At 30.9% G+C, this 27,410-nt stretch overlaps 2 protein-coding genes across 2 annotated transcripts in view; one reads left to right on the top strand and one right to left on the bottom strand.

Annotated features, from left to right (window-relative positions):
- The window catches only part of LOC111624507 (KICSTOR complex protein SZT2-like), a 317,304-nt gene extending 309,865 nt beyond the window's left edge, over positions 1-7,439 (top strand). The window contains exons 50-64 of the mRNA XM_023367362.1: positions 2,010-2,194; positions 2,267-2,414; positions 2,537-2,799; positions 3,151-3,433; positions 3,504-3,565; positions 3,648-3,824; positions 4,852-5,108; positions 5,187-5,424; positions 5,501-5,714; positions 5,815-5,945; positions 6,011-6,381; positions 6,451-6,679; positions 6,746-6,946; positions 7,020-7,088; positions 7,173-7,439. Coding sequence (XP_023223130.1) covers positions 2,010-2,194; positions 2,267-2,414; positions 2,537-2,799; positions 3,151-3,433; positions 3,504-3,565; positions 3,648-3,824; positions 4,852-5,108; positions 5,187-5,424; positions 5,501-5,714; positions 5,815-5,945; positions 6,011-6,381; positions 6,451-6,679; positions 6,746-6,946; positions 7,020-7,088; positions 7,173-7,304 — 2,960 coding nt within the window. The 3' untranslated portion in view covers positions 7,305-7,439. The remainder of the gene's footprint in view (positions 1-2,009; positions 2,195-2,266; positions 2,415-2,536; positions 2,800-3,150; positions 3,434-3,503; positions 3,566-3,647; positions 3,825-4,851; positions 5,109-5,186; positions 5,425-5,500; positions 5,715-5,814; positions 5,946-6,010; positions 6,382-6,450; positions 6,680-6,745; positions 6,947-7,019; positions 7,089-7,172) is intronic.
- A 3-nt stretch (positions 7,440-7,442) lies between these two features.
- On the bottom strand, positions 7,443-26,374 carry LOC111624519 (trichohyalin-like). The gene is made up of 5 exons (XM_023367369.1): positions 26,279-26,374; positions 23,288-24,206; positions 9,070-10,765; positions 7,974-8,112; positions 7,443-7,800 (listed from the first exon to the last, which is right to left on the bottom strand). Exons 1-5 carry the CDS (start codon positions 26,372-26,374, stop codon positions 7,717-7,719), a joined length of 2,934 nt encoding a protein of 977 aa, XP_023223137.1. The 3' UTR covers positions 7,443-7,716.
- Between the last annotated feature and the right edge of the window lie 1,036 nt (positions 26,375-27,410).

Raw genomic sequence — 27,410 nt, 5'->3', positions numbered from 1 at the left:
TTATCTCTACTGAAATAGTGACAAACAGTTGGATTTCACAAAGTTAAAAAACGATTCTGCAAGAAATCAAAATAAAGTAAAACTTTGGCAAATAAAATGACTTGTAAAAAAAGTTGAGAATTACAATTAATTAATAACTTGCACTATTTGAATTTTAGTTTTCTTACAAATTTTTCAAATATGATTTTTATGAATATATATTCATATTTCATAAAATTTCATATTTAAAAATGTCATCATAGTAATTGCTTTCTTTCTTCTTCAAAATGTAAAGGTATCACTTCTCAGTATAAAATTTTGCTTACTAATTTATTAATATACAAGGGTAGGCTAAAAAGTAATGCACACATGCTTGTAGAACACAAACAAAAACAAATATCAAGATCGGGCAAAAAGCACATTAAAGTACAATTCTTAAGCTTCAAAATCATATATTTATTTTTCAACACAGTCACCATTAAGGCTAATACATTTCTCCCAACGTGTAACAAGTTTTTTCATTCCATCACTGAAAAATTCTTCTGACTTTTCTCGAATCCCAGACTTAACAGCTGCCTTCACCTCATCGACCAAAGATTATTGGCACAAGGTGATTATTTGTTGTGTTTGAGGCAGCCTGGCGTCAATAATCTTGCAACATGACAACACTCATCCTCATACCTAGCGCGCAACTGGAGAGGCTCTGCGAAACCTGAAGTTTGAACCGATTCCATGCCCTCCTTATTCCTCTAATCTTGCATCTTGCAATTTTTATTTATTTTTTTTCCTTTACTCAAGAGAGACCTCAAAGGTAATAATCGTTACACCTCGGACGATGAGGTGAAGGCAGCTGTCAAGTCCGGGATTCGAGAAAAGTCAAAAGAATTTTTCAGTGACGGAATGAAAAAACTTGTTACACGTTGGGAGAAATGTGTTAGCCCTAATGGTGACTGTGTTGAAAAATAAATATATGATTTTGAAGCTTAAGAATTGTACTTTAATGTACTTTTTGCCCGATCTTGATATTTGTTTTTGTTTGTGTTCTACAAGCATGTGTGCATTACTTTTCAGCCTACCTTCGTATTTAGATAAGTCCAATTACATATACAGATTCTCTTGCTAATGTGGTACCTCAGTTATCCAGCATACCTTTATACCAGGATCATGTCTGGGAATGAGACACAAGTTCATGAATACAGAGGCAAAGGAACAGTTGAAATAATAGATGCATACTCATTCTTCAAATTGACCCAAGAAATTCAGACAAACACTCAAACTGAAAACTGTTGCCCACAATCTTCTGGGATCACAAAGGAATTTTGTTGACAGAATTCATGGTACAAGGGACAACAATAATGCCAGACGTTTATAGTCAAACACTGAGGAAGTTTTAGAAGTCACTCCAAAACAAAATGTGTTGAATACTCACATAGGTTGTTGCTTCCCTTTATGACAATACAGTCTCACACTGTACTTTGTCCAAAGGAACTTAATTAAGCAGTTCAACTGGGAGATTTTTGACCATTTCCCTTACAGCCCAGATTTGGCACCCAGTGATTACTATCTCTTCAGCGAGATGATCTGGCTTGCTACTCAAGGTTTGAAACCAGAGTCCATGGATGGAATCAACAACTGGTTGGGTAACCTAGCAGTGCTGTTTTTTGAAGAGGGATTGCAAAAGTTAATTCCATGATACAACCTGACTTTGTATGGTAACTATGTGAAAAAAAAGGATGAGATATAAATAAATTTTCTTTCTATTATATACAAAATTTATATACATGACTTTTTCCTGCCAAATGGAGATTGATTTTGGAATAGTCTTTGCAAGATACATGACTGAATGCATACATTTTTACAGATTTTCACTATTTTGACTTTTATTTTGAAATAAATTCCATTTGTGATAATTACCATATCTTCATTTGTTTAATCATGATAAAAGTATTGTGAAGTATTGAGTTATAAAGTGATATAAAATTTAAATATAAATTTATTTAATTTTTATGTTTTTGCACGTTTGTTTACAGAAGTTCCAACAGTAAAAACTCACGTATATTATTTGAAAAACTGCTATCCAGTTTCGATAATTCTTAAAGAATTTCAAGCCAAAATCAATGAACTAACTCCAGATATATATCCAAGAATATTTCAAAAAGTTACTGCTGATAGTGAAGAATTTATTGTTATTAATAATGCTTGGAATATGCATCTTGTAAGCAGATTACACCTAAGTACCTTGTTATGATTTTTTCATTAAAAATCATAATAATTATTATATTTTTAGCCTACAGATTCAAAAGGATTAATAATAAATGAAAATTCATTGCCTGGTAAAACAAAAAGTTATATAATGATTGGTAGAAATGTCAATCAGTGGAAGGCTTGTATGGGATGTTCTGAATTTTTCAGTTATTTAGAATCAGTTTCTAAAAGTAAGTCATAATTTTATTAAAAAATAAAAATAAAATTTTTCAAATAGTGGAGTTGAAACTATTTTGTTTTGAGTTTACTCAATAAAATTCAATAAAGCTAAAAATTTATTATTACTCTTTAGATCAAATGAATTATCAGAAATACCCACCACACCTAATTAATTTTCAAGCTAATTACAAAGCACATGAATCTACACCAACATCGCCTATCACATTCAGCAGATCAAGTTCTATTATGAAAATATCTACACCATTATCTGCACCTCATGGAAACTGTTCATCTAATATATCCAGAGGTTCATCTCCATGTACAGCCACAGATTTATCAACTTTACAGTTTATTCCAAGGCAGCGCTTATTATTGTTATATATCACAAAAACAAAGGTGATTATAAATAATTTTATANCAAAACACGTGGCTAGAATAAATTTGATTTCGAAGGTAATTTTTTTATTGTTATTAGATTATTAACGTTATTTTTTTTTTAATGTAAATCCAATTATTTCTGTTAATCATGTAATTGCTTATATTTTACAGTAACGCTTTTAAAATTAATATATGATAATTTTTTTTTTATACAGTACAAGCGTGTTTGTATTTACTTGTCAATTATACAAATACATGTTTTGTTTATGATAGATTATACTTTTTGACTACTTTTATGTGTGCCTGAAGGCGTATATATTTTTTACTAAATAAATAAATTTTATTCTTATTGAATGCAATGAAATATAGGGGATACAGCTTTCTACACAGAATTATGCCACAACTTCAATTAATTACATTGATGCCTTGATCAGGAATCATAATTTTCCTCAAAAATCAAACCAGATGAGTTCTTTGACAAATCTGAAACGATCTTCAACAATGCTAGCAGTAAATAGAAATTCATCTCTGGATATCTTTAGGGAAACACATCCACCACAACCACTTCATCGAACACGTTATGGATTGTTACGTGATTTAGTAATGCGTCATGGAAAACAAATGCTAGATATTTATAATACTGAAAGTAGAGGTAATGTAAAAGGCATATTGCATTTTAAAAATTTGAAAGAATATGTTGTAATTTATGTTAACTTTTAAAGATTTGCAAGATGTTCATAGAATATGGCAATCACGTAGTTCTGCTTTAACCAGTCCATTAATGGTAAGTACTATTTTTTCATGATTATTAATTTTGTCTCAAACTATACATGATTTATATACTTTTTTGGGCTTTGAATTATCAGGAAAGGTTTTTGCATTTATTTAAAAAAGTAGGAAGATTAGAACATTATTGCTTAACACCAATTTTATTCAGTCCTTCATGGCGATGGAAAGTATCTCCCATAAGGGATCACACTTTGCAACCATTAACTTCTCAGATATTTGAAAAATCATTTAATCAAGAGGGTATTACATCCAATGTAAGTAATTTCAAAAATTTATCAATTGAAATATTCATAAATAAAGTAAAATGTAATAAATAATGAAATCAATCATGCTTGATTCTAATTTAAAATTTTAAACTTTTTAATGAATTGGGCATCTAAATTAGTGGTTCCCAAAATTTTTCTTCACACCACTTCCGTGGTTCAATATACTCATTTTCAGCAATCCCTAATCTACCCCTCAGAAGTTTTTCAGGGTTTGGTTTTGGTTTTCAGGACTCACTATTTTGAATTTAATTATTTTTCCTAGTGTAACAATTAATTGTTTATTTAATTATAGCTAATTAAAGTTTTTAATTGAATTTAGTTTAATGATAACTTAAAGATTCAAGATAATTTATTATTCATGATTCTTGATAAACTCATTTAGCAAGAATCTTGAACAACAAATTGAATTTTCACAATTAGTAAATTATTAATGTGGGGAATGGACTCAATAAATTTTTCAATGCTTGGTCTGAAGTCACTTAGGACTTAATTATATTGTGTGTGTTTACTAGTTACTCATTAGTGTGCAAACTTGTAAAAGAATGAATAACTTTACACACACACAAGCACCAATTACACTTGGCTTCACTTTCAAGGCTATACTAAAAAGATTTTCTATAGCAAGTTCTGTTAATGCTTTTCTCTATTTTCAAAGAATGTATCTGCAGTGTTAACTGTGGACTATCTATGTGATGTAGGAAAACCAAGGAGATGCTTCTTAGTACATAAATTAAAATTTTAAAAAATCCATTTTTAAATTATTCAATGTTTATACATCCATATTCTAGAGTATGTAACTAATTGTAGTAATTGTCAATAATAAATCATAAATAAATAAAAGATGAGCTTAGAGGAGACCATTGTCAGTGTCACTACTGCCTGTTTGTCTCTTAGCACCCATTAAAGTAATTCCACAACCCACTTTGGGAACCACTAATCTAAATTGTTGATTTCTATCAAAGAAAATGTTTAATTTTAAAAACATTTCAATAAAAGTAAACATTATTATTTAAAGCGTTCCCGCCATAGTTCTGGAAATAGTGTCAAGAATAATGAAAACACAAACAGCAGTGGTAGTAGTATAAGAAGTAGGAAATCTAGTGGAAGTAGTCATCAGTTGCTCAATAATCTAGGAAGATCATCATCTAGATTGATAACTGAAGAAGCATGGCATTTTACTGTTTGTTCTCACTATATTCAGGAATATATTCAATATTTACAAACATTAGGATTTTTGCCAATTCAAACCAGGGGTCCTACACCCAGACAGAGGTATTTAAAAAATAAATAGTTTGATTATATTTATTCATAACTGATATTTTATAATATCTAAACTTCTGTGCTTAATAGTAAGAGTTTAAAATCAAAAGATGATGAGAAATTACATGGTAAGGGAACCCACATAAGTGCATTTTCTCATCCCAGAACAAGCAACTGTGGACTCTCTGTTTACTATCTCATTCGTTCAATGCTTGGAGGATTATTAGTGTTTGAAGTAGGATTTAGTGATCCTTATGCATTTTGTCATTTATATTCACTGGAATGCTTACGATTAAAATCTAATAATTCACGTTTCATGAGCTCTCAGGTTTGATGTTTTTGTCATTAAATTTGATTTTCATTAATTGAAAAGTGTATTTATTTATTTTACTTTGTTAATATAGTTTACAACAGCTTTTGTGGATGAACTAGACAGAATTAAAATAGTTATGCATCTACACTCTTTTACATTTGATTATCATCTGCGCACCATTTACTCATACATTTCTGGACAGCATCTTATCTTTCACAATGGATATCATTTGACTAGTTTCTTAGATGATTTTATGAAATATTATCAGAAATCTCCTTCTTGTGCTAGAAATGTTATTCATTCAGGTAAATGAGTAATTCTTGTGTCTTAGTAGGCTTAATGAATAGATATTTATTAGATAAGTAAACTTTATGATGATGATAAATATTTTTATCCATAAAACAGATACTTTGGCCATAAAAGATACAAATTTGCCCCCCTGTCAGTTATATAACTATATAATTAGCCATAATAAATCATATTCTATGACAGTTCATAAGATGGTTCCTATTATTCATTCACTTGGTGTGGAAATGGTAAGTTCTTATTTATTCTTTCTAAAAAGGTCAAAATGATACTAATTATGAATAACTTTTTATAGGACACAGAATTTGTTTTAGTAGATACTGTAAGAACTTGCAAAGTATCTTATTCCGATGCTAATGATGTATGTCAAGTAGAAAGTTTTGATGTAGGTTTACTCATAACACATGATATAAGTGTAGTAGATGACATTCCTGAAAGTAACACACTTTTTCTGAAATACTACATCATACTTACTAGTCAACGAGAACCATATCCGAAATTATTTAATAGCCCTCGAAATTTAGGCACTTTCAAACCTATTCGATTGGCAGTCAGTCATCCCTCTGGTTCCCAGTCTCGTAAATGTAGTACTGCATCTAATCCATCAGAAGAAAAGACAAAGTTAGAAGATTCTGGTGAATTTTCAGATGCAAGTGAAAATACCAAGTAAGAATAAGTCAATGAAAAGTATAGATCTACTTCTTTCTACAAATATTGATTTTACTGTATATGCAGGTCACGTGTTTCATCTCCTCGGGGAATGTGTGATGAAGAAGTGATGTATCTTGGATATTTCAGCAGTCAAGAAACTTTAATGCAGCAGTTCTTATACAAACATATCAAAGCATCCAAAATGCAACTAGAGGACATTGTGAAAAAGGCTGCTCTACATTGCCGAAGAGATTTTCTTTGGAATAACCTTCTACCTTACGGTAACAAAGACGATAGCAGCAACAAAGAGAAGGTTATTTTTTAATTTCATTTTTAATTTTATAAATCCCTTTTTTAATCTAAATTTATAACTTTATAGAATGTAACTTCCGAATTTGCGGAATTTTCTGAACTCTTAAGTTTAGTCACAGTCGTTCCACTAGATGATATAGATAACAACTTGGCAGCCTTTCTTAATATGCACATTACTTGGTATCAAGGATTATCTAAAGTACTTAAGAATAAGTATTTGAATCGTCATCGATATTTCAGAGCCCCTGACGAAAATATGTATTATGTGGTAAGCCATTTTATAGTAATCTGTTATTTTCATTACTGTTTAAATATTAAAGTGTCAAATTCGTGATTTTTAGGCTGTAATGCATTCCAAATACCAGGATTTCTTTATGCTACTCCATGTTAATCTTCATTCCAGTAGAGCTGTAAGACATTTTCTTGTAATTGATTTAATTTTACCTACTGTAAACTTTAATACTGTATTTTATTTTGTTTTTCTTTATAATTAGAATTTGTGCCTAGTTCTCAGAGAAAAACAAGAAGATCAGGACAAATCTACCAAAAATTTAGAAAGCATGCACTGTTTAATTGAAGAATTTGTTAATGTTTGTTGCTTTCATCTATGGAGTGGAATCGTGTAAATAATTAATTAACAAAGGACTTGATCAGGTGCAATACTTACATAATTCATTCCTATTTGCTCAGTATTAACAAAATTAAACTTGATAATTAACTGTAAATAAAATGTACATAAAATAAAAGAAAAAAATCTACATTGGTTATAAAAAAAGAAATGCAGTTTAATTTTTCGCTTTGCTTTTCACACATTAGTAATTTAAATTAGCATTAGACAATAATTTCTTTAAATTTGTGATTTACATTATCCGACTATGTATTTGGTAATAAGTAAAAGAAAAATTAAACAATTCAAGTACAAATGAATGATATAAATATACTTTTATAACATCTGTACATAATCCTCGCCAATAATAATTTCTCAAAAATTCCTAATATTTAGGCATACAACCATTAAAATATACAGAATCGGAACAACTAAGATTTTCCTTCGGCATTCTGAATTCTCTGTTCCCATTGAGCAATCAGTGCACTTCGACGTCTTCTGCCGTTTAACGGAGCCTTTAGGGAGGGAAAAAAGAAATTAATTTTATAAATAATAAAACGAAGGGCATCTTGATAATTTTTGGAAGCAATCGCCTTCCTTCTCGAAGGACGTTCACTTTGACTGGTTTCCTTTTAACCTTCGCGACCACGTTGTACCGTTTCGTAAATTTTAAACTCTTTATACTTACGTCATCAGCAGCCACTTTATTTTGGTCCTTCTCATTAAGGCGATTTTCGGTGCATTCTGTAGAGTTTTCTTTCTCGTTTCCGTTCATCAAAACAGGGGTGTTGGACACAAATTGATCGGATAACTTTAATCTTTGTTGCCTGTGTAAAAGGAAACATTTTAATATTTCAAACGTCTTTATTAAATTAGTGATAATTATAAATGCCAAGCAGAATGATAATTCGATCGAACGTTATATCTATGCGACGTGGGGGCAATTTTTCATTACTTACACCCCCGTAAACATGACATTAAACTATTGTCTGGGTCTTAAATGACGCATTCAGTGTTTATAAGTTACGTGGTCAGAATATAAATGAATTATTCCAAAGAAACAAATGATCTAGAAAAACACTTCCGGGTCAGTTATCGGTTTTCAATTTTAAAAAGTCGAATTCTGTAATCATCCTTAAATAAAAAATAATAATAGTTTCGTTTCGCTTTATTTTTTAAAATTAATGTATTTCGTTGCTTTCGTAATAAAAAGAAATACTGTTCTAATTATTTTTTATTATTTCATTTAATTTATACAAAATGTCATGAAAAATATTTTCAAGTTGTTTTCTATATAGGCTAATTGTAAAGATTAAATATGCCTGAAGCATTTCTTCCTATTCCTAATCGTCAACTATTCCTATTCCTAACTATTCCTAAGTTAGTATCCATTATTAGGTCTTCTCAGAGAGAGATAAGAAGTGCTATCATATTTATTGGGACTTTAAATGCTTCATACCACTGCATTTTTCGCGTATTACTGTTATGTTTTGAATAAACTGGGAAGTCTCTAAAAAGTGGCCCGAGACTCTATATAAAAGGCCTTGTCCATTATGTGAAATTGTATTGTGTGAAATGTATGTAGGGGAAAAAAGTTACATTGAGATGCTGTAATGTGAAAACGAATAAAAATGCTACGTGAAGATCAATACCTAATAATAATAGATTTACACGAATGTGTAACTGCAGAATTTACGTTTTCTATTAAACTGGCATTCAAACTGTATGAGTGACTCCAAATTTTACTTCGATTATAAACAGATTCATATATAAATTGCGCTTACCTCAATTCCTCTTCTCTTGCTTTCATTTCCAATAATTCCTGTTGAATTTTAGACTCCGCACTGACATTTCTTCTGTTAATCAATGGAAATCTTGCATCCACTTTGATCTTTTTCTCTAATGCGGGCTTAGAATCGATCACATCTTCACCTTTCGGTCCGTTACTCACGTTCTCTTTTCCCATGTAATTAAGAAATTTGGCACTTTTGCAAATCGGACTACTCGCGGTCTTTTCCGTCGTCTCTCGAGATATAGTCCTTATGTGGCCATTCTCTCGAAGATCCAGTTCTCTTCTCGTTTGCTCTTCGATCTCTTGTTGGATGCGGTTGGTTGCCAGTAAACGTTGAGTGTCACCTCCTATCGCCATTGTCACCGAGGTCCTTTCCTTAATTATTTTTGTTGCGGTTTCTTGTTTTTTGGGTGGTGCATTTAAACCCTTTTCTCTTCTCAGTTCTTCTTCGCGTTCTTTAAGCAAACGAATTTCTCTCTCGATGGGTGATTCTTTGCTCATTCTGTAAATAGGTTTGTCCTCGACTTCCACTTCCTCTAACGGTCGAACTTTTATCTTGTCCCTCTTCTTAAACATTCCTAAGTTTGAAGATACAGTTTCACTAACGGGTGATTTCTTCTCCACTATTACTGGTTGTTCCTTTTCTATATTAACAATTTTTACTGTTTCCTTTTTTTCTACGACTTCAAGTGTTTGGTTTTTAAGATTTTCTCTCATTCTCCTCAACTCCTCTTCTCTTTCCCTCATCTCTCTAATTTCTAAAGCGATTCTGCTCTCGGTAGTCTGATTGCAGTAAGGACGTTCAGTAGGTTGCACCTGATTATGAAAGGTTTTGTGAGGTGTTTCCGCACGTGATTCGATTATTCCCGATTGAATTTTTGCAGTTTCTCTTTCTTTTGCTAGAGATTCTTCTCTTTCTCGCTGCAATCGAATTTCTCGATCGAGGACACTTTCTGTGTATTCCTCTTCCTCTATTTGTTCCTCTTCATCGTCTATTCGGTTTTCTCCGCATGTTGTTATTTCTATCTCCGGAATAATTGGCTTTTCCTTGTCAATTGCTTCGGTTTCTGGCAGATTATTTTCCTTTTCCTGTTCATTATTTGTTACGTGTTCCATTGTTTCCTCCACCGCCTTATTAGTTTCTGTAATCTCCTTAATTTCCTGTGATTCACATTTCGATTTTTCTTCCACTTCTACTACTATCGATTCTTCTTTCTGCATTTCTTTCTCCTCTTCTTTGTTTTTCAGATCTTCTTGCAGCACGTTCTCTTTCTTTTGTAAATCATCAAGCAAGCCATTATTTTGCAAATCTTCATCTTTTAAAGCATCGTTTTCTCCAGTTTTTTGCAATTCTTTCTCTTCCAAAGCATTGTTCTCTTTCTTCTTTTGCAAATCCTCTTCTTGAAGGACTGAAGTATGCTTTTCTAAAGGCAGGTTTTTGATTGTTTCGGGAAGAACACAACTTTCTTCTCCTTCAGGTGAAGGTCTTCTACAAAGTTCCGGTTCGGTCACTCCAGTTTCTTGACATTTAATTACTCCATTTTGTTTCAATTTGCAATGACCATTAACGACAACGGGTGGAAGTCTCTGTTCTTCTATACTCGGCGCGACTACTTCCATCATTTTCTTTTCCCAAAAATGTTTTAGTTCTTGTTTCTTTTCCAAAATGGAACCAAAATCCACTGAATCTAAACAAAACAAATAATATAATTTTATTAATAAAATTTAGTTATTTATATAGACTAGATCAGACAAAAATCGAAAAAACAAAGCTATAATTAAAGCTATAAAAAAGACCTATAGAAGCGTGGGTAAACTCACGTCAAGGGTAATGACTGGAGGTCATTGTCATACACTGATACTAATTAATCACGTTATTGTTCCGATTATTTGGGTCTTTTCACAATGATTCAATTATGAATGATAAGTTATTGTTAATAACTAACTAGATATTCATCGAATCATTTATAATAATTTTTTATTCTCCCTCTTCGGGGACAAATAGGTCGGGGATAGTTAACCTTGCGACCTGAATAACTACTAGACACCTTTTTTTATTCCTTTAGATATCAAGGCTGCGATTTTTAAGATTCAATTATAAGAATTATCAATGGAACGAAGTAAAATGGATTTTTTTCCTTGCTCTACTGACTGATTTTATTTCTTCCATTCACGATATTATAAGGAAGGGATTACTTGTAATACTATGAATGGAAAATTGTTATTATATCTAAGCAAGAAAATTTAAATACAAAAGTCGATTGAGTAGATATCTCAAAATCCAAGTCTTGAAATTGCAAAAAATTGGATTCAAATTCTTGTAACTAGAAAAATTCAGTTTCTTCTAGTTAGTTGTTAGAAACTGGAAGGAAGTCTGAATGGGATGCAAAGGGTTCCAATTTCTATAAGTTTCTGTAACTAAAAGGAACTCTTTGAATCCTTCTAATTATAGAAATCTGAATTGTATTGTAAACTCAATTCTTATAACTAAAAGAATGAATTTTCGTTGGATCCAAAGACAAAAGGGGAAGCTCCCGAACCGGATAGAATCCGTTGTTGTTCCTCTCCACGATTTTCGCAGTTCATCATTTAAAATTACGCGAATTTCCTCATCGCTTGTTCTTTTGTCGTGTTTCCCTGTCAGAAAATACGCGATAAATAACCTTGTTTTAAGAACTATTCATAAAATAAACGTGCGTCCTTACGAAAGAACCCGCGACGATTATCTTCTAAAATTCAATTGACACTCCTTTTGACTCACAGGCATTATAATCTCAATATAAAATGGCACAATTGATAAAGAAACACACGAGTTATATATAAAAGTCGAGATTTTTTTTCTTGTTTTTTCGAACGACTCACCTGTTAAGTAATTACTAGCAATTGCAAGAGACATGGCGACCGGTAAAATGTAGTTATGAAACAAGTGCACTGTTTATAAACACGGCACTACTTATTGAACCGTGCAAAGGACAGTTACTAGGTTAGCAACTTGCTTAAAGGTTTTTATTTTATCTCTTCCTCCTAACGAAAGATCCATTAAATATCTGCTTTAAAAATACACTTAACATCTCTGTTAGCTGGCATTTGTAATTTTAATAATAATTTTCCCTTCTTTATTTAATAAAAATTCAAATTTTTAAATCATTAATTTACAAATCCCTCTTCAAGTTCATTCGTTACAGTTCACTAGACTTGGAGGATTATTAATAGGATTTTTTAAAATAAAAATATCAATTTTTAGGAAGAGAGTTTTCCTTCTTTTGCGGTGATTTTCCATTTTTTAGGAAGCGCTTTTTCTATTTTCTTCCTTTGAAAAATTGCCTTTTTCTAAAGAAATGTTTTATTTAATTTCACAATTACCTTCTGATAGATTAGCGTTGCTGGATGTTGCAATTTTGTATGAAACTAACAATCTATCAGTTTTTCACAATTCATTATTTTTCAATGCTTCTACACGAATTCATGCTGCGAGAGAGGAAATTTCATATATCGATCCTTCCAAGGTCTTTCGTGTATTTTAAACGGACAAACAATATTCCTAAAAGGAAGTAAATTAACGAATTTTTGGTGACGAAGCGATCACGTGAAGAGTGCCACTGGCGTAGAAAGTGACGAATTTTTAAATGGTGCCGCGGTTTAAATAATTCATCGTTTCGTGACCCATAACGCGTAGTGGGTCTCGTTTTGACACGCGCAAATTTAAATAAGAAAATACATTTTTAGCAAATTATAATCTAGTGTGTCTGTATCGAGTGAGATAAGAGATTTTTAGCCGTTGATAATTTCTACCGTGAGGTTTCTTTAGTGTTTCTAAGTAGTTTCTTATATTTTAAACTCACCTGGTTAGGAGCCAGACACGATAATAACGTGGCGATAGATTCTAAAAGTCGATTCTTTCCTTCCTTCCTACAACTAAAAACACTATTGGTCGATTTTGCGACGCGGTCGACCTTGAAAACCGGAGATGGAAGTTTTCCTCTCGACCATAAAAACTACTTTTTTTAAAAAAACAAAACAAAGTTTGCGTTTTTTATATATATACAGTATATATATCATTTTACTTCAACCGAACTCCGATTTTTAAGTGGTGGCTATCGAGTGACGCAAGAGCGAACGAAAACTACCCCCGTCCCGAGATAAGCTCGCGTATGTGTGACGTTTTTCGAATCGGCTCGTGTTTACAAAATATAAGAACTAGTCTTATTGGTTGCGCATTTAACACCCGTACATTTAGTGAATATTTTTATTATTGCCAGATGTGAATTAATAAATAAATTTCTTATCGAATTTGCTATCTCTCTGTATTCTAGACACTAACACCCATTCGTTTATCGAACTAATCACTTATCCCCTAACCTAATTTGTCGAGAAATTTAAATATTATCCCCTTCACACAGTAGGTAGGCACGTATCGAATACAGGTAATTCACCTCTAGATTTATTTTAAAATAAGTTTTTGTACAAAGAACAATTTAAAAAATTCATTTTCGGCAGACGAAATCGAAATTTTGTCATTAATTACAGGAAAATTTCCCGTCTTTTTTCGAAATATTTAGTAATAAATAATGATTAATCGAATATATACGAATATATATTCGATTAATCATTGTTTATTTCTAAATACTTCGAAATATTTATATTCATAAATATTTTATTTATATAAAATCTTATAAACACGATTACACGACCCAAAAACACACGTAAAAATATCTAAAAATCCACGTGATGCATCACTAAACTCATCGTTTTTTATAGAATAATATCCCCATTTCGGTATAGATGTTAGATTTTTGTCGTTAATTATACGGAAATTTCCCATCTATTTTCAAAATATTTAATAATAAATGATACTTAATCGAGTACATAAAAAAAGTCGCACAAACACAATTATACGAACCAAAAACACGTGTAAAAATGTCTTAAAAATCCACGTATGCTTACTAACTCGCCATTTTATACACAATATACCTATACCACGATGGGGATATTTTTCAATAATTAAACGATATACCGATATCTAACTGTTACTAATATTAATTTTGAATTTTTTTTATTTAACACACGTAAATCGCATTACACTACACATTACATCACACTTTATCATAGAATAGAAAGTCTTATAATCCGTAACTATATATTTTCCTATCACAAATCACTCTAATTATGACATCAGAATAGGTAATTCGTGCCACTTTTCCAAGGCCTCGATACTCCCATTTTAAATGAAACGTAATAAATTTTTCCTCTTTTTTTTTAAATTAAAAACTCGACAGGGGGGTCGAAAAAATGGTCTGGTTAGCCAACCCACTTTTATATTCTATAAAGAGTTTTAAAAATGATATCTGCAGGTGACTGTCAGTGACTTGTTCTCGACGTCCTTGTTTATCTTTGAACGAGTATATTGACGTGAATAATTAATGGAGCCTATCACCGAACCTTCGTATGTACGTTAATTTAATTAGGTTTCGATTCTGACGAAATACTTAATAGTGTTTAGGAAACGCAATTAAGTAATTCGAGTCTGTAGTTAAACGTGAGATATCGCCACTCTTATGTTGAAAAGGTTGACAAAGAAACTGATTTAACAAGTAAAAGTCATACGTTCTGTAGTAAAATAAGTGCCAGAATATTAAAAAAAATTTTGGTTTTCAAAAAATTTATATTTCTTATAGAATTTTCCGTTTCCATTTAACGTGAATAAAGGCTTATTTTTTAAATTTCACTTAGGCTAATTGAGGTTCGATAGAATAAATGCTATGACTATGTTTAAATAGAAACAAACAAAGTCACATATCATGGACGAAAGTGGATCCAAACATCGAGTGAAATAAACGTGGCCATAACAGCATCATCTAAGACGCTAAATAATCGATTAACCTTCTAAAAACTTGCAATTTTAGTACAGAAATTGTACTAGAATGATTTAGCACGCGCACTAAACAGGTACAAAATTGTGTATCGAGTGTTGCTAAACGCATCGACTACAAAATACAACGATTCAGCATTTTTAAAAATTGTGTAAAAAAAACTAAATTTATAATTCCATAAATTTAACAAAAAATATGGATTTTATAACCTCTTCCGATGCAAAAAAACACAAATATTATTATTCCAACACCGTACATAAATTTGTAACAATTTTTTGAAAGAACGGGGTCAAAGTAGTTGGCAGACATTCTATTTTAGAATGTTATTTTACACGTTCCGATGCAAATTTCCAGTGGGTTTAAGCGTTATTGAAGACTAAAAAAATAAAATAAAGTAAAAGATAAGAGGAAAAATCATCTTCCTCATTCCTCTGTCGACCAAGAAAAAAAAAAGGCAAAATGAAAACTAGCCTTTCAACCTAATTAACTCGTGACAATACACTCGGGTGTCACGAACGATCCTCACGCTTGGCTGTTATTACGTGACGTCACATTCTTTCGTGATCGTTAAATATAATTTTGGAAGAACGAGGAAATGTCATTCTCCGTCACTTCTCTCTGCAATTGTTTCGGGGAGAAATGCTACGACTATTCGTTTAAAATTTTAACAACAGATGGAAGCACCAACGAAAGGTGTTCGTGCTTCCATCTATTGTCTGTAAAAAAATCACTTTCTATGTTTATTATTATTATTATTTAAAATATTTTAATAAAATTCTTAAAATGTTTTAAAAATATTTAAATTTTTTATATGAAATAGTTTGAGGTTTTTCAATAGATGGCGTAAAATGTTCATTGAAAATGAAAAACTGAAATTTTTACACTCTAATATAGTTTTAATACAAAAGTTAAAGATGAAAAAAATTTATATTTTACATTTAAACAATCNATTAAAAATATTAAATTAATAAAAATATATTAAAATATATCTATTAATAATTGTAATGTTGCTAATTCATCATTACAAAGGAAAATTATTGTTAATTATTTTTTAATGTTGGAAATTAAAAAAAAAATTGAAAAATATTACGTCAAAAATATCCTAATTTATCTTTTTTTAAATGTAAGTCTAACAAGTAGCAGGCAGCCAAGTAAGCAAGACAAGGACGTGATCCGTTTCATTTGAAACAAACTATATCATTGACTTGTTTACCGCTTGTCACTTAGATACACTTAGAAACGAAATTCAAAATCTAAACTACGTGACATAAATTTCAGCGAGTGCTTTATTCAAATTAGGAAAATGAAGTTTTTCACAAAATTTCATTTTTCTTTTAATTTTTTTTATTTATTTTATTTTTATTTTTTGCAAGTTAACCAAACGCAAAAACGTCAGAAAACGTGAATTAGATTAACACAAAACATTGCAGAATTCAAATTTCTTTATCTATTTATTTTTATTTATTTCAGTCGTATCAGGTCAAATTCATTTCTTTTTTTTATTATAAAATTCTAAAATTAATTTTCGTTTATATAAAAGAACATATGAAATAGCAACCACTTTTACGACTGTATGAAACACCGTATTTTCTTATTGTATATATCTGTGGACAGGAGCGGATTTAGGGAGTATGCGGGGCGCAGCAACACCCCTTTCTGGAGATTAAAGCCAGGTACCTCGTGGCTCAGGTAGTAGAAAACTTCGTAAGGCATATTTACACCCGTCTAAAGTTTTCTGGATCTGTCATTGTCTGTGTACGTGATATGTAGTTATTCCAAGAACGTGTATTTAATTAATCTATGATTTTCAAGTAACCAATTAGGTCATAAAGCCTGAGTCTATTATATCTGAAATCACGATATTTGTATTATAATAGTAGTTTCTTTATTCATTGATAACTGAAATTATATACTTAACACTAGGTTCACCTTTAACACCTCGACCTTACAGTTTTTATAAACGTATAAATCTAGTTAGTTATAGTTTACTACACGTCCTTGCTATCGTGTTTGGGCGGTTCAAAGGACACGCTAGGTACAGTAGTACCAAGTACATAAGGTGGGACGGTCACGAACCTATATTTACAGATATTATTTTCAGGTACTTTTCCTTATATTTATTAGTTTGACACCTCCTTGGAGTGTCATATCAATAAAAATATGAGGAAAGTACCTTTAAAAAAGTTTTTTTCTCTGTGTTTATATAGGTGTAAATTGCGAAATATTTAACCAAATCGGTCGAAATTCTGATATATTTGTGCTTTGTACTGTACTTTCCTATCCTGCTCGAGAAGTTTTGCTTATTCATCTTATCGGTATCAAAACGTCCGACCTCCAGAGATAAACACATTAAAATATGTAAATTAGCCTCGAAATATTTTCTCGTTTTGTAAAATCCATTATTTTTTCTTTTGTCGGGCTTTCTTCTGTGAGAAATAATCACAAGTTTTATAAAGTACTTGGTACCGTGTCTTTAAAGAAATTATATCAAATATTTCAGCACCTGAATTTAAATTTAAAGTGGCCTCAAAGTACTTATAAATGCTAGTCAGTACTTATATATATGCTCTTCCCTTCTCTGTACAAATCATTTTTCCTTGTGTTCTCCCGGACATCTTTCACATTGAAGGTTGAAGTAGTCTCAGACAGTTGTTTTTAGGTCGTTGTAAGGAGTTGAGAAATTTTCATAATGCCCCAAAGCGAATTGTCACGTGTTGTTATGTCTGGACTTCGAGGAGGCCACACCGTATCAGATCCTCGTCCAATACATCGTCTACTGAATTTGTTGTTCCAATTAGAGAATAAATCGTTAAAATTTATTTTCTAAGCGACTCGAGCAAGGGACTCTTCAACTTCATGCATGGGGAGTCTGTAGCCAAATACTATTAATTTATGTACATAAAAGAGTAATATTTGCTTGCATTCAATACGATGTTAGTTCAATATTTTTTTTGATATTAAAATTTTTTCATACGAAATAATAATGCATTTCACAAAGATAAAACTTTCTCGAAAGAACGGAAATGTAAATTAACTTTTTTTGGAGGCTAATTCATACTCTTATTTTCTTAAAATTAAGAATGTCGAAGATCTAGGCAGTGTGACAAATAATAGTAATTCCTAATGAGAAATTCCAATTTCTAATTCAGAAATAAAACATTTTATCGAAATTATTCGGACGATGATTGTTCAAAATCACGTTTTGAATAATCTAAACTCTTTCGGAAAAAAAATTTTTTTTTGGAGAACGATGAAAGCATTTTATCTACATTACAATTATAGAAAGATTCGCGAAAATTTTAATGAGTTTTTAATGTTTATCGCGTATATATGATTTGAAAAAGTTGGCATGTAATAACCCTGTACTTTCGATAGAATTTAATAGTTTAGGAAATTGTATTGAAAGCCTATTCTATTATAGCGAAAGATTGTACGAGCATTAGTATACCTTCAACTTAGGTTCCTAAATCTATGGGATAAATTTTACAGCTTGTTAATTCATTAAGTTAATACTTTTCCAATCTGTCATCAACAATTTCTTTACTTGGGCTTTTCAGCTAGCTTCATTATTATGGATTTTCTATTCTTCTCTGCTTAGAATTTCAATAGAATAAATCTACGTGACTATAATAGGATTTATCTAAAACAAACTATTGTTATAAAGCTTCTATTGTATGACAGTGGATTACTTTCAATAAATATAAATTTTACTTTGCTCAAATACTCAATCGTATTCATTATTTTCTATTATTGTTAAAGTTTCAACATTTGGATTGGAGGTAAAGCCTTTTCCTATCGTTTTAAGAAATCCCGTTTCGGCAGTAGGCAGTAGACTGCATCATTTTTAATTGCTAATCAGTACCAGGTTAACAGGATATGAGAGGATCAGGGCAACATTGAGAACTATGATGTCCTGATTTTAGTTATATTATGAATCAAATTCACTCACAAGAAGCAAAAAGCTCTTATGTGCCAGTGTTTCGCACAAAAAATCCGATCTAATCAAAATGTTAAACATCTGCTACTGTCGTAAAACTTATCAACCGTTTTACATTTTCTTTCTTTTTTTACGAACTGCGTAATGATTTTCTTTAAATGTTTTTTTCTTCCATCGGAGCCAAACAAATGCACTTAATTTGCTTTCTTCAGCAAATTGGTCTGTAATCATATGATGCTCCGAAACAAAGAAATGGACGAACAGTTTTAAAATGAGACTGTCATTCTTTAAACAATTTTATATAAACTTTTATCACACAAATAATAAAAATTTATATTTTTGTGCATCGATTTGCAGTAAGCTCTACAAATTGTAATATTCTGCAATATATTAGTCAACAGAATGGCTACTATTTATAGCCTAATACAGAGTAGCTTAAAAATCAGTTCACCGTTGTAAAGACTAAATTCCATTTTACCAAAACTATTTCAGTTCTGTGCAAAGTTTATAAAAGAAAAACAGGCCAGTTGACTTTTCGGCCACCTCGTATTAAGTACTCATTCGTAGAATTATTCTTTGCATATCATTCTTTCTTTTAGTAACACTCGGCTTCTTATGCAATCTAAAACACTAATTGTTTAGTAAAAATTCAGCAAAATAATAAAAATGCACATCATTATCCAGAATTTAGCAATTCAATTCACCTTCTGCATATCAAACATGTCAGACGTGATCCTCACGAATATAATCGAACAAAAAAATGCTGATATAGACATATTTTGCAAAAGTGCATTATTACTTATGATAAATATTAAATTTGATTGATTAACGCGAGATATTAGCACATTTTAGCCAATATGGGCGCCATAATTATGCCCAGTATGGATAGGCCCGAAGAGCAATATGGATGACTAATGAGGAACAATGCCTTAAGCCAATTTGGTCTTAAAGTAACATCTTATCCTATGACTATTTCATTTAATTGTTTCTTTATTTTAAAATATATTAATTAATTTATTTATTTATTTATTTAAAAAAAGAATATAGGATATGTATATAGCCTATATTCTTTTTTTAAAACAAATATATATATATATATTTTCACGAATATGTTGGCGCTATACCGAAGTTTAAATGAATATATATATAATGCATGTATATACATAAAAAAGGTATATATACGAATACGAGTATAGGCTATATATATATATAGGCCTATATTACAATTTTTGATTACAAAAGGCATTGTTATCGCCAAATCACGTGACTTAAAACATGAACTTGTACGTAGATCTTCATTTTATATAATTTTTACTGTTTGTGATGTTTCAATTTAGCACCATACACGATTTAACACCAATTTTTAAAGAAAACAATGCTGTTAAATTGACGTTTGACTTATATTGTGTTTTAATCTTATCATTTGAACAGTAAAATACTGTTATTTAATTAAAATTAATTAGTTGTTAATTACAATCACAATGAAGTATAATTTTATATTCATAAATTCGACGTTTGTAAATTTTTATACATTTTGGTTTTATACTTTAAAGTGTAAATTAAATAAAATATTAAAAATTCCTCCAACTATACTGTTGTAATAATGTAACAATTATAAAATATGCTACATGAGCATCATCAATTATTAATCATTGAACGTTTACACAAATTTGTGAATACCTGAAGGTTTCAAGCTTTTGGCTTAACGAGTCTTGTTTAGAAATTTTCTTGTTTTTAATACACCTGAGTGAATAATTTTGATCATTTTCAAGTAATTTAACGATATATAATGAAAATATGTAAAAATTAAATAAGGTCTGTAATGAATATAATTTACATATTAATTAACTTGTAAATAATTATCTGAATGACGTTAATTAAAAAGTTTAACGTGGAAATTATAATTTAAAAAGTCAAAAGTTGTCTCAAGAAAATCAATATATAGCCTATAGTTTAAAACAAAGCGATTTCCCAAAATTAGATAGAGAAATCTCGACATAAATCGCGGTTGGTTGTAAAAATATATCAAAAGTTTAAGTGAAAATTAAAATATTTTAATGTAGAAAATTATTCAATTTAACTCTATCAGAAATGAGTTTCAGATAACGTTTTCTTAGTGAATATTTTTAGAAATTTATTACATTTAATGCAAAAACCGAATAAATATATATTGTTAAGCATAAAAATTTAATAAACTTAATTTATTTAATAGTTTGAGTTAATAAAATATTTCCAAACCAGTAATTCGCTATTCAGAAATAATGTGAATCAGCTCGATTTCCTTTTTTTTTTTTTTTTTTTTTTAATTTTAATTTAAGTAAGGCAACGCAACACATGAGCGATCTGCCAACGGGGGAGTGCCTCCCGGGAGGACTTTTATGGGAAACTGGCCCCTATTTATGTGTTACGTGAAGAAAACTCGGCCAGTCCGTTCGTGAGATACGAACCCGCGACCAACTACTAGTGTTTGGTGGTTTTATCCACTCTGCCACTAATGGGCCTGCAAAATCAATCAGCGTAGATAAGGGATGTGAATGAGATTTATATCACGAACTACTTAAATTAAGGAAAATTACGAGGAATAGATTCGATAAAGATTTCTTTTGCTGCCACGAGAATCTTAATCTTACCTTAATTATCCTGATTTTTCGAAGATAGTTTTAGTCAGGAAGTTGTTTCATATCCTATATTCTTGGGATATGAAACAACTCGGGAATTTCGCTCATTTTATACTGTACCTACGAACTAGGTACAGTATAAAATGAGCGAAATTAAGAATAATTGATATACTGTCATAGGGAAAATGAATTACACGGCGACGAAGAAAAAGAGTAGGAAATATTTGCTGAAATGAATGTCCTCTACAGAAATATTTTGCTTTTCTTTTTAAACTAATTATTAATTACTTCAATCGGAGACATTACATGATTCATAATTATCAAAGTATCTTTTCTTCAATGAAAATGTGACAGGTCTTTGATATATTTGGTAAGTCCTCATTACGTTAGCTGTTAACTTTAATAAAGATCCTTATAGAAATAACTGTATTTGCATATTTAACAACATAAGAAAGTTGCAAAGAACATTTTAAAATTAATTATTAAAATAAACCCATTTTACACAAATGTTAAACATGACTTAAGGTCTCACGTTTTTACAATTACTATTACAGTATTATTACTGGAAGGAAAGGACCTTTTGTGTCATAGCTTAGGAATAAATCTAAATATGGCCCTGTATAAACCAAAACTTTAGTTTACAAGAATTCGACATAAATCTTGATCTGGGTGTCGCCATTCGCTAAGTGTGCCACGAACTTTTCATAGACAACTTATATCGCAAAATTTTAAAATACTAATTATTTATCTATTAAGTAATGTTTATACACACATCTTTGATGAGATACAGTATTGGCGCATCAGTAAGTTATCCCGAAAAGGACTTGATGGGATAAGGCAATGCAACACAGGTGCTCCCGAAGAGATTACGGAAAATTGGCTCCATTTTAGGTGTTAGAAACGTGACGAAAGGTCGGAAAAATCATGCGGACAACCTGTTGGTCAGGCTCGAACTTATGACCAGTGTTCAGTGATGTTATCCACTTGGCCATTAATAGACCCAAAAAGGTTTGAAAACTGCCGACTTAATATTTTGACGTATGATACAAATTCTTTTATTTAAATTATCGAAATCTGGCATAGCCTACATTTAGCCCTCTGACATTCCCTTTTTTTAGTTTTTTATGTACAAAACATGACACGAAAGCGATATAAATTAAAATACCTTTTAATAAATGGTAAAAAAAATTTTATTTGTTTGATTGATTTTATTCAACTATTTCGTGGCTTTAGGAGAGGGATAGCCCCACATTTGTGACTATTTTTGGCTCCGTTTCATCTTTTCCAGATCCTGTCAAATAAATATCTAAAGAAGTCAGAAAATTACCTGACTATTCTAATTAGAAAATAGAAAAACATTAAAATTAATTTGTTCAGAAGTACGTTTCTCGTTCATAATTGAATTTTTCTTAAGTCAACATAAATAGAAATTTTATTTAAAAATTTTAGAACAGACTGACACAAGTTCCACCAAAATATAATTAATGATAAGACACATGATATGTTGTCGCGACTACATTTTCGCATTTAAAATACTTACATTAAAATGTCTTTAAGAATAGATAAGTGATAAACATGAATAAATGAGGTTAAATATAATTTACTTAAAGGGTTTAACCCTTTAAACAAATTGTTCTTAACCTCATTTATTCAGAGAAATTTCATATTTTATGCAAAAATAATGTATACAGTATTTTCTTTTTAAAAAGTGTAAAATGTATATAAGAAAAACTAAAATAACTTAGATTATTTTATATTCTACAGCATTAAAATATAATCTCTTACTTGGTATTTGAGAACTATTTGCTTCAGGAACCACTACAAAGGAAGGCGAAGTACATCGGCAATCGTCATCCTTCTTCTGTTTTCTTTCATTATATTTTTCTAAACTAGCGCGAAGAGAAGGAGGACAATTCTTTTCATCGTCAACAGCATCTTCTGAACACAAACACTGATCCAAAGTCCAACTTTCGATGGTCTTCCTCCTCACTACTTGTTTTTCGATGATTTTCCTTCTTTCTCGTTCGATATCCTCCAAAGTAGTCGTGCCAGTTTCTACTTCTTTTCCTTCCTCGTTATGATTCGTTTCTGTGTCTATCAAAGTCTTGCATTCCATGGATGATTCTGTTAAGAGTTCTTCAGTAACTTGACAATCATTTCCAACATCGTCGTTGCAGCATTGTAATGAAGAGTCCTTGCTGGGCAGAACTTCGTAAGTGTAACACTCAAACTTTAATGGATTCTCTGTTGTAGGAATGCATTCGAACCTATGTAGACTTCCGTCGTCTTCTCGGCCGAAACATTCGATCATGTCGTTTGTGCTGTTGCGAAAGCATTCGACTTTTCTCGAAACTTCCTCCACTTCACCATTTTCTTGATTGGTCTTGGTTTCAACCATATCCGCCACGAAAGCTAATCGTGCTTCGACGATCGAATCCCTTTTCTTTGACATATTTTCTCTTTCAGGTATCGATTCCTCTTCTGAAAATGTAGCAGTCGAATGAATGCCGTTATTCGTCCATAACACTTCACCAGTAGATGCACTCCGTTTTAAGTCGAGGTCGTCTAACTGGCTGTGGTAAGTCAATAAAGGTCCTATGGAGGGAACGTCACGTGCAATTCCTATTTTATTCAGCGAAGGAAGTCGAACAACGGAGACGTCGTAAGCAATCGCGTGGCATTTTTCAGTCCAATCGGTTAAGTCCTGAAATTTAAAATAAACTTTAAAAAAATACAGAGAAAACTATATTAAACTCGATGCAGAACGTTGACTTCGTGCGAAAGTCGCCCACTCTAATTAAAGTGTCATCAAAATGTTGATTAGGTGTGAAGGGAAACGGCCGAACTTATTATATTTGAAGAGGTTAAGTAGATTAACTCACTCTCTTCGGACACTAAGTGAGATTCACTTAATATTGTCCAAGAGAGATCGTACCATTGGTAATTACTGTCCGCTTTGTCACTGAAAAATAGACTCGAAAAGGAAACGGTTCAAAGGAACTCAGTATGACTAATAACGAATAGGGCATACATCCTTTACAAATGTCAGCCTTATGATATGAATTAAGCAGATATTAAAGTATTAAATTGAAGAAAGTGAACCATTAGAAGTCTAAAAAAATAAATTTTCTTAAATTTTAAAGATGTTAAATTTGGTTAGTAGAAAAGTTTATTAATGCGGCTTACCTTTGTTACATAGGGGCATATACAGGGTTTCTTTCACAGCTTAAATTGATTAGTGATAAACATTTGCAGTTGACAATCTCAGCTGTTTTATATTTATATAATAAACACAAAACAGCTGAATTTTTGAATATAAATGGCTAAATATTATCTTGCAAAGCGCGGGATTCCAGGCAGGTTTTATATTTATATAACACCATTAATTTTTTTTTTTTTTTTTTTGCTTTGAGAGAGAAATTTAGATTTATATAATGAATATAAAACAGCTGACCATCGTTAATTTTAAAATATTTCGAAACAGAAGATAAGTAAAAGAATACAAAGTCCAGTACAGTCCACGTACAGTACATTTCGTAATTCAATGTTAGTTATATATACCCTGTATTAATTCAGCACGTTGAAAATATTCGAGGTTAAGGCCTCGTACTACGAAGTTTCGGGTCTCGTATATTTCAATTCATTATTATTTGGTGAAGGCAAAATGACTTCTTCTAGCTTAGAGCCACAACGAGTCTAAATCCGGCCTTGAACATGATATTAATTACTTTAAAAAGCATTTTTACCTTGTTGATGGAAACTTAACTCGGGGGCGTAATCGATTAATTAATATTTAAATATTTAAAAACCTTTACTTACATATAGAATTACCATTTAAAAATCAAATGTCAAGAATGACTAGTTAAGCTAATTTCTTTTCTAGAAATAAACTGGTTTCGGTTTCTTTTCTGGGTAGGGTAATTAAGACTATGTTAAGGGAGACGATGAACGAGAAGGTGAATAACCCGAAAGTGCAAATAATGTAACAAAGACCAATTTCATCAATAATCGACCACTATTTGTCACTCGGTTATTAATGTGGTTACTGGATAGAGGCAAAGATTACGTCTGTAACAATAACAACACGGGTAAAAATAAATAAAGCCTGACGTTGGCATTCAAGGAATTTATCGTAGTAGTGAATGTGGGTAATGCTTTATGCATCGATGCATCACTTCCTTTGCTATATGATATTTCCTTAATTATATCGATAATTAAACTGGATTTTTCCTTATTTAAATAATAATAAATTATATTTTAAAGTCTTTCAATACCGATTTCGTACAATTTGTCATTTCTACTTATTTATTCATCATTCTTTGAATTTTATCTAGGATACAGCTGTTGACGGGCGTCGTGTCATTCTGGTTTTAACAACCTAGCTTATTATTTACAGTGATCACGTGCGGAATTTTTAAATTATAATTACGAAAAATCGTGATGTTAAATGAAATAAAACCCCATAGTTCAATTTCTATGCGTTTTTATTTACATAGTAATTACGCCATTTATATTTTTGTTATTTTTTAATTAAAACGAAGCGTAAAACTGAATTTCCTTTTTCTTATACTTTCTTTCAATCTCCCCCTCTCAAACAGTAACTAAGCGATTTAGTGACAGAAAGCGACATTAAAAAAAAAATTCAAAAACTTCAGGTTAGGATCAATTACAAGCCTACATATAATACATTTAAAGTGGCATAATTAACAAATTTTAAACAAAATAAAAATATATTATTTATATAAAATTAATTTTAAAGTAAGACGTAATACTTACATTGTAAGCATTACAAGTAATTTGATCCATTTTTTGATGTACGAAACTCGAAATTGTCAAATGATCGACACCGAAGCAGACGCGTAACTGCGTCATCCGTTCGGAGTCGCTGTTCAAACGGAACACGTATTGTCATTTTTTTTTCTTTTATTGTCAGGAAACGTAGCTTTGTCCCTCTAACCTTGCTTCATATCGTTACTAGCATTATTAATCGCCATTTAATATACAAAATTATTTTAAAGATTAAATAATGTTAAATTTTTTTAATGCTGTACGGGTGGAATGAATGTTGCCATCTATTGCTGGAAACGTAATTTATAAATTAAGATAACGGCTTAAATTTATTTTTAAAAAAACAAATTTGAGTTTTCTTACAAATTTAAGTCATTATTTTAAGTTATAGGCTTGTACTCGTTAAGAGATACTCGTTTGTTGCGGTATGTCGTGCCCGAAGCATCAATTTGAGGCCCTTTCGGACGTTCTACAAGTGACCTATAATCCTATTTGATGGCTGCACTTCGTTAAAAAAAAATATTTCATTAATACCTAAAATTATGCACCGGTAATAAATTTTTATCTAAAATTTAAGCTAGGATTAACTACAGATCACTGATTAATTAATTAACTTATTTTATTGAGTTCGGAAGTTCAGAAAGTTGCCGATAAATTAATATTTTATGTTACTTATTTGAAAAAAAAATTAACTCGAACTGCCTCTAAATATGGAATTGCCTATTTATAAATTTTAAAAAATTATTTTATCAGTAATTTACGCGAAAAAATAAACTCGAACTGCCTGGAAATATGGAACGAAAATGAAACGGAACCTAATTGACCGACACTAGTCACGAATTTTTTTTTTTTAAAGTTGTTGATCCCATTTCGTAATTTTGTAAATCTATCCACAACGATTCAAATTCAATCGGCATAACAATAAGTGGGAATTTTTGAATAAAATAAGGTACAATAATAATATAAAAAGCCGCACCTAATATTGAGTCCAATTAAAATCCATTCAAAACTCTTCTTTCAGATCGAAATAAAAGATTAACAAAAATAAAGAATGACTCATGAACGTGGGTGGAAGATATAAATACTTTTTTGAAAAAGTTTAATCCATTTAACTAATCTT

This window comes from Centruroides sculpturatus, unplaced genomic scaffold (genome assembly GCF_000671375.1).
Source record: "Centruroides sculpturatus isolate CEXI.00-Female unplaced genomic scaffold, Cexi_2.0 scaffold256, whole genome shotgun sequence".
NCBI lineage: Eukaryota > Metazoa > Arthropoda > Arachnida > Scorpiones > Buthidae > Centruroides > Centruroides sculpturatus.
Note: the sequence above shows the minus strand (reverse complement) of the source record. Positions and strands in the feature narration are given on the sequence as shown.